Source organism: Pteropus vampyrus, unplaced genomic scaffold (assembly GCF_000151845.1).
Source record: "Pteropus vampyrus isolate Shadow unplaced genomic scaffold, Pvam_2.0 Scaffold226, whole genome shotgun sequence".
Lineage (NCBI taxonomy): Eukaryota > Metazoa > Chordata > Mammalia > Chiroptera > Pteropodidae > Pteropus > Pteropus vampyrus.
Genome location: NW_011889007.1, coordinates 1,014,846 through 1,023,092, shown reverse-complemented (window position 1 = coordinate 1,023,092; position 8,247 = coordinate 1,014,846). Strand labels below are relative to the sequence as shown.

Sequence of the window (8,247 nt, the reverse complement as noted above, 5' to 3'; positions counted from 1 at the left end):
CCCCCAAGTCAGGGAGTCGGCTGCGCCGCACGGCCAGCCAGGACTCGCACCCCATTCATGGTCCCCAGCTGACCCCGCGATGTCGTCCTCCTTCCTGGTCCTGCTGTCACGGCTCTGCAGACCCCTTCGGCCCGGCGCGGCTCCGCGTCGCGCCGGCTCCGTCCCTGGCCAGCCTTCCAGAGCACCGCCTGACCTCCCGCAGGGTGACTCTCCGCGTGGCTTCGTCTGCTGTTTCGTTACGACCAGACTCAGGATGTGCTTTTCTCACATAAATGAGCCAGTGAGGCCCCTGCGATTGTCCCCACGTTTGCTTCTTCGCAGCAGTCTGGGACCCGTTAGCTCAAAAGCCCTCTGGTGCCAAACTTTTTTTTTTTTTTTTTTTTTGACTTGAAAAAGATGATTTCGTAGCCCGTAGAGGCTATTAAGTTATATTGCAACCTCGCACGCCGTTGGAAGGGAAAGATGGTAGCAAATGCAAATTCTCACACATCTAGTTGTTTGAAATAGAGCTGAATAAGCAGACTTTTAGCCATTTAGAGCCTGCCTGCTTCGTGTACCGTGAGAAGCTGCACCAAGCGTGTGCCGTAGACAAGATAAAGCCCAGAGCTGTCATGGGTCCAGGCCGCCACTGCCCTCTGGAGCTCCCTGGCCCAAAGCCCCCGCCCGCTGCTGGGCAGTGCCGCCTGGACAAGCCCTTTGCCTTGGGGTCCCCTTGCCCTCCTCCCCTCCTGGGCGGTAGCCCCTGCGCCGTGGCTCCTGGAAGGTCTCGCGCCGTGAGGTTGTGCGTTTTGGGTTGCAGATAATTCTTAGCAAGCAGGCCAGCTTGCAAACATGGAACCCGCAAAGAGGAGTAACGGGACTTACCTAATAAAAAATGGACACCCGCCAGGTAGATGGGCAGGGCCATAGAACGTGACCAGCGTAAGGCTTACCTGCACCAAATTAATTTTTTTCACAAGAATGGCTCAATGCATTCCTGCGTCCTCTGCACGCAGACCCGCCAGCGCCCCTTACGTGACACCCGTCTGAGCTGCAGCCACCTGGCGATTGTGTCGCTTCTGTGCTCGGCCCCAAAGCCCCCACCGACTGCCGCTTCCTCAGCGGGAGCGTGACAGAAACCGTGCTGTGTTCTTTCCAGCACAGTGTATCGGGAGGCATGTGTTGCTGACCCGTCCCACACTGGTGACATTGCCCTTGATCACCTGGTCGAGCCCACGTCTCTCAGGTCCCCTCGCCTTAAACTCGCCTTCCCCACAGGTGGAGGTGTTCTCATATTACGCCAATACCTTCTTCCTCGTCAAACCGCCGACACGGACTTACCCACTGATGACTCCCACTTGAGTTAGCCGCCTCCGTAATGGTCGCCAAGTGGAGATCTTCTAATTCCATAATGCCTTCTGGCTCGGTTGGCTTTCCACAGTAAGGAAGAGCTTTCCCTTTCCCCAATTCACTCATCAACATATATTTGCTTGGATTCGTATTTTCAATATATCCCATTGTTCAATGAGTTATTGGGTGGGTTATAATCCATCACGATCATTATTTATCTCGATGCTCAGATCGCCCCAGATTTGGCACCAGATTCAAGCTGGCTACTCTGGCCTTTGCCAGGTCCCGCAAATTTGGGGCCACCTCCTTGCTTTCTGGCACAAGATATTCCAGGCTTATCTCATACTTTCCCTGCCCTAGGCCTGGAATCAGGCATTTCTCCAAACAGCCCTGGTTCCTCGTAGTGGTTGGTGGGGTTTAGAAACCAAGACCTGAGATCTGGGTGTCCAGTGTGCTCGCTGCCACCGCGTGTCACTGCGTCCAGGGCCCCTGAGCAGACCGAACTAGGAAATGTGCATACATACGTGTGTATATGTGTAAATGTGTATGGGAGTGCACGCACACAAATGTATAGACACTTTGTATAACGCATGTCTATATATCTGTACCTGTGTTATGAATTTGTCCAGTACCTCCAGTTCTAATTTAATTCTCCTAAATTTCTTCTCCGGCAGTAAGAAACTCAGCTTCTATTTCCTGCAACATATTTACTTATTTGCTCAAGGCATCCAGCCTCCCAGCCACCCTGCCATCTCGGCCTGCCGCTGCTCTGTCTCCTTCACCGCCTCATGCCCGCGGCCACCAAGCCTGCTGCCTGCTCCTCCCTGCAGCCGCCCGCCATGCCCCGACCCCACATCCTCAACCACTGTGCTGACTGCCCCCGCCTGGAAGAGAAGACGTCTCTTTTATATTTTTTATATGTAAAAATAAATCCTCCCCTCTCTACCGCACACACGCATACATATATTTTTCTTAGAGCGACACAGGTATATTTATATACGGTCGGTCTTGCTGTTTGTGGTAGCGATGTTCCATAAACTTGCTATCAGCACTGAATTGGCAGATACAGAACCACAGCTCTCAGGAGAAACAGGTCCCTGGCAGCCTCTGGTCACGACATTTTTATCAACCGATCAATGCATCACCTCGTATTGTGTCTGTTTCCGTCGAAAGACACCTTATCTAGTATGTGCTGTCGATTCATTAACATTAGAATTCGCACCTGAACTAAGCTTGCCTAACGTTTTTCCATAAGGCACGCCACAGCCTTCTTGCACTCAGGAACACGAGACAGCACGGTAGCCCTGCTCGGGAGCAATTTTCAACAGCAAAATCACCAACAAAAATGTAAAAAAAAAAGGCACTAAGTAGACCTCTAAAAGGACATGCACTTACAGTATGAGCTGAAGGAGGAAGGCAGGGCATTGCCTTGTCTGACCTCAGCTGGGAACGGGGGTGTGGGGCGCTCCAATCCGTTCACGGCTTGGACATGTCCGCAAATGGTCACAGGCTCCGGGGGTGTGGGTTTTGGGTTGCAGATAATTCTTAGCAAGCAGGCCAGCTTGCAAACATGGAACCCGCAAAGAGGAGTAACGGGACTTACCTAATAAAAAATAGACACCTGCCAGGTAGATGGGCGGGGCCATAGAACGTGACCAGCGTAAGCCTTACCTGCACCAAATTAATTTTTTTCACAAGAATGGCTCAATGCATTTCTGACCTACTTCCAATTGTACGTTTTAAAACTAAAAGGGGCCCTGGGCTGCTGGCTGGGTGTCCAGGACCTTAAGGGACACGAGGTTCGTCCTCCTGTCTTGATGTGCTGCCCTCCCCTGGCCCGGGGGTGTCCCTTCCCCGGCTGCCCCCACCCACACTCTTAGCGGCCAGTGGACCATGGGTTTTCCGCATCCACTTTGCTCTGCCGACACACGGGCCGTTGGGTGAAAGAGCCAAAAACGTCTCTTTTCTTTAAACTGCTGTTATTCTGGACCTTGTGACACCAGCAAAACTCATCCCCGGAGAGGGAATTTGTCAAAGCCCTCGCCGTTGACCAGGACCGACGGTGCTTTGATGGCGACCGCTAACGTGTACCGGGGGCTTTGAGGCGTCCGAGGCCACACTCCGTCTGCCATCGGTGGAACTTCACAGCCACCCTGTGCGAGGGGCGTCTGTTTCCACAGATAAAAACACCCCGAGGCTCAGAAGGTTGAACTCACACACAGCTATAGCCAGAATTTGAGCTGATTTCAGAGTCTGAGCTTCTCAACAAAAGACGAAACGTTTGCGTCTGGCCAACGGCCGGGGCCCAGGACGGGTGGCTTTGGTATCGGGGCCCGGTGTTAGGGTTTCCAGTCTGCCTCCGGGAGGCATGCCGGTTCGGGCCCGGTTCTTAAACTTGTGGATGCTTTTCTCTCCGATGTCTCGGTCGGGCCTCTGGAGAGAACAAAATCCAGTTGGAAGCCACAGCTCAGGCCTGCCTTCTACACCAAGCCGTTCTGCATAGACCTGCCATAAGCGTCCGCTTGGAAGGGATGACGCCGAAGTTCATCGGGACTGAGATCTGCGACACCCTATCGCTTCGAAAGGTGTGGCCGGTCCCAGCGGAGCGCCGCTTCAATGCACGAGCAATCGATCGATCGTCGATCGTCGAGGGACTGGTCCGGAGGGAAGCCGGCTCCTGAAAGGCAGAGGGGACAGCCCCCGCTCAGCAGGACGCAGCACGGGCTGGTGGGGAGCTCCCGCAGGGGGCCAGAGAGAGGGGAAGCAAGTCACCACCACGCGGGGGCCTTGGGACACTCTCCGAGACCCTGCAGCGGCCATAAAATGAAAATGTTTCTAAATGAACTGATGCGTTTATGAGTTAGAAAATCGGACCCCTCAGCACTGTCCAAGGAAAATACTGCGTGACCCACCCGTACACTTTAAAATTTTCCTTTAGCCACAAAGAAGGAACTGATGAAATTGATTGAAATAGGATGTAATTTATGTAACCCAGGATATCCAAACTATTATCATTTCAACATGTAACAAATATTTAAAAATATTGATTAGATACTTTATATTCTGAGCCTTCACAACCCAGTGTGTATTTTCCACATACGCATACCTCGATTCCGACGTGCCACACTGTGGCCGGTGGCTGCCACACCGGCCAGCACAAGCGCGGAGGGCCCATCTCCCAACCCCTCATCAGTGTCTATGGTTTCTTAGGCAACTGCAAAGTGAAATTAGAAATCTTTCACGAGATGCGGAACGATGAATGCGCTGGCTGCTGGGCTGAGGGCCGAGGGTGTGAGGACCTGCACCAGGTAGCGACGGAGGGAAGGAAACGGATGGCGGTGGAGTGACGGGCTGTGCCGCGTCCCCTCCCCCGGGGCCGCATGTTGAAGTCCTGACCCCACCCCGTGCCGCAGAACACAAAGGACTTAGAGACACGGATCTCTGCAGAGGCGATCACGTTGAAATGAGGTCCGGAGGGTGGGCCTGGCCGGTATGACCTGTGTCCTTATAAAAGGGAGAAATCTGGACACAGAAAAGATGGCATCCAAGGAGCCAACCCAGCTGACACCTTGATCTCAGACTTCCGGCCTCAGAACCGCAAGAAAAAGCTTTCCTGGCGTCCGAGCCCCCGGCCCAGGGCCCTGTCGTCTGAGCCCCTGGCCCGTGGCCTTGTGCTACCACAGCCCCCGTAAACGCATACGCATATGCTGGCTGGGGCGTCAAGAGAAAGACGCGACCGTCACAGGGTTACAGGTGGCCCCAAGGATGACTGACGATGTGACGGCGCGTTCTGCTCTCTGCCTGCACCACGTCTAGTGACTCGCGGTGTCACGGGGGCTCCCTAAGGACAAGACTCGGGGGAAGGAGGGCTGGGCAGGAACACAAGTCTCCGTCCCTTGCCATCTGTGACGGGCCACCATGCTTCATTCCTGGGTTTCCTGGCAGGTAGTGCTCCCCCCAGCCAAGTTTCTGGCAAGCGGCTTTCTCCAGAGAGGCCACAGTGAAACATCTGGGCGTCTAACGAACAGCTCTGGTCCTGGAGGGGAAGATTGCTCTGCTCCCTCTCGGCGACAAGTGGAAAAGGCCAGAATAACAGCTAACGATGTGGGCGGCCGACCATGAAGGAGCCCGCGTGCCCCGCGCGACCCTGGCAGAGACAGTGAGAGCCGAGGCCGGACACTACCCAGGACCACGGTGACCGAAGGCGTGCGCACGTGTGCGCATGGCCGCCGCAGCTCTGCTCGCGGACCTACCTGCCACACGAGGGACCGCCTGGGCTGGACTCGCTCGAGGCGCGGCCGGTCTCACCAGCAGGGCAGCCGAGAGTGGCTCGCAGTGAAGTCACTGGTAGAAGTTTTCAATTTGCTTTTTGTATTTCTGGGTTATGAAGTATCTCTTCATCTTTGTCGTTGGACCTGTCAAGAAAGGAGAAACGAGTCCGGTTCTGGAGATCAACTGCAAGGCCACATCCCCGTGTGTGACCAGGCGACAGGCTCCCACGGCTGGGGCCGGGGCCCACTTCCTGGGTGCACCGCCTTTCCTCGGTGGGGAGGAGTAAGTGCCAGGAGAGTCGGAGGAGAGGGAGCCACAGGGCCATGGTCAGGAGCTGGGCTTTGATCCCCGGGCGGAGGGGCTGTCCCAGCAGAGCCCAGGGGAGAAGGGACGTTGTGGGTGTCCGTGTGCATGTGCTTGGGGAGAGCCGGGCACCAGGCGGCTGGAGGTGGCAGCGTCCCTCTCCCGATCCCCAGCTGGTCCCGCAGACCCTCTGACCCTCAGAAAAGGGCATGACTCCTCAGAGCCCACGTGGCCCTGGACACTAGCCAGGGACCAGCCTCCAAGTGCCAAGGCCACTGGCTCTCCCACCACTCACCCAGCTCTCCACCCCAGATGGAAAAGTCCTTCTCCAAGATGACCCACTTCTGAACCCTGTGTGTGCCAGAGTTGGCCTCCTGGTTCGCAGCATCGATGCCCCTCTGGATGGCCGCGTAGACCCGGAGGTCGTGCTGCACCACGATCTCAGTCACGGTGGTCGCCTGGCTGCCCACGCTCTGGCAGAACTTGATGGCCTCCGAGTTCAGTTTGTCCAACGGCTCTCCGGTTATCGAGTCCGTCTCACACTGCCCCGGGACACCCCTGTCACCACACCGACACGCACGTGTGCCCCGGCCAGCCTCGAGGACCCGCGGGGTGCGCCGTGGACCCCATTACCTTCAGCGTCAGCAGGATACTCAGAAACTTCGCCTTATCTCCCACCAACATGGCGTGACTGAGGATGGGGATCTTCTTCTTAATCATGTTCTCGATGGGGCCAGGGGACACGTTCTCGCCGCTGGCTGTGATGATGATTTCTGGAATAAAACCCGGCTTGGGGTGGGTTCGACTACGATAAGACGAAACCTCTGCCTTCCCGAGGATCAGAGGGGACAGATGTCGGCACGGACAACCACTCACTTAGAAAATCCCAGAAGCGGAGGAGGACCCCTGCCCATGGCCAGGACTCCCACCGTGCCCTTCGCCAAGCCACAGACCCAGAGTCACCGGCGCATTCCACCAGCACAGTGTCTTATCAGCTCGGTCCCCCACGCCCCGGTCCAGGCCCTCCAATACGCCTTGCTCGGAAAATAGTGACATGCCTCTGGCCACACCCTGTCTCTCTGTCCCCTGATTTTCCATCACTTGGTAACCCCAAAAGAACCTAAGTCCAGGTTCTAAGTCAGGTTCTAAGTCTGAAATTATGTGTCCCATCCTTAATTTTGGCACAGTCTAAAAAAATTGTATCGCTTTCTCCTCCCAGCCTCTAAAATTCTCCAAGAGCTCCTCCTGCTGCCCCAGGCACATTCACTTGTCCTTTCCTCCCGAGATGCTTGCCACTTCCTGTCCCATCCACCCAGACTCTCTCCATCTCATCCCGTGATCTTGCCGTCACCTTTCCTGAGGTGGTCATAGCCACAGTAATGATATGATCACCTAATGGACATCCGTGGCGTTCTCTGCCCAGCGACTCCCGCTTTGAATAAACGCCCCCTGGCGTTTCCTTAGGGAGCTACTCTCCATCTGTATGTGCTTTGGGCAGGTGGACTGCAGGGTGAGCATGTGACCAAGTCTGACCAATCGGCACATTCCGTCTTCAACCCCTGGCTGGGGACCGGTACTGGTACCGGTCAGTGGCCCGTTAGGAACCGGGCCGCGCAGCAGGAGGTGAGCGGTGGGCCAGCGAAGCTTCATCTGTATCTGCAGCCGCTCCCCAGCACTGGCATCGCCGCCTCAGCTCCGCCTCAGATCCTCAGGCGTTAGATTCTCACAGGAGCACCGGTCCCTGGTGCCACAGAGGTTGGGGACCGCTGACCTACAGTGATTCATTCTGAGATGAGACCCAATGGGGGAGGGCCAAGACCAAAACTTGTGCTGAAACTATCAGGAACAACATGCTCTTTCCCTTGGGATTTAGGGGAAGCCTAGACCGTTGGCGGCCACCTTGTCATCAACTGGGAAAAGCCTCTTTGAGAACGGCTCCAACGCAGGAGAGAGCTCATCAAGAGAAGGTTAAAGAGGCTCCTCCCGCCGTCGCTTTGGCCTAAAGCAAGACCACTGGGACCTCACAGTTTGTGAAACCAGTTTCCGTTGTTCACTCAAACCTGTTTCAGAAGGGCTTCCCGTTGCTTATCACGGACATAACGCTGACGTGGCCCCCTTATCGAATAGTTACTCCCTCTGTCGGGCTCAGTGCCAGATGTTCTGTCTGCTTCGGAGGGGGCAGACTGTAGCCAAATTCAGGCTTCTGCTTGTTTTCGTGTGGCCGCAAGCCAAAACTGGTCTTTACATTTCAAGTGGTTGGAAAGAAGCCCAAAGAATAACAATATTTGCGACACATGAAAATCACGTGACCCTCATACTGGCACACGGCGACATCTACCCATC

The 8,247-nt window shown here is 55.5% G+C and overlaps 1 protein-coding gene across 1 annotated transcript in view; it reads right to left on the bottom strand.

Annotated features, from left to right (window-relative positions):
* Window positions 1-5,520: 5,520 nt before the first annotated feature.
* The window catches only part of ACSBG2 (acyl-CoA synthetase bubblegum family member 2), a 24,647-nt gene continuing 21,920 nt past the window's right edge, over window positions 5,521-8,247 (bottom strand). The window contains exons 9-11 of the mRNA XM_023538600.1: window positions 6,538-6,779; window positions 6,200-6,446; window positions 5,521-5,744 (exon numbers count right to left, since the gene is read on the bottom strand). Coding sequence (XP_023394368.1) covers window positions 5,671-5,744; window positions 6,200-6,446; window positions 6,538-6,779 — 563 coding nt within the window. The 3' untranslated portion in view covers window positions 5,521-5,670. The remainder of the gene's footprint in view (window positions 5,745-6,199; window positions 6,447-6,537; window positions 6,780-8,247) is intronic.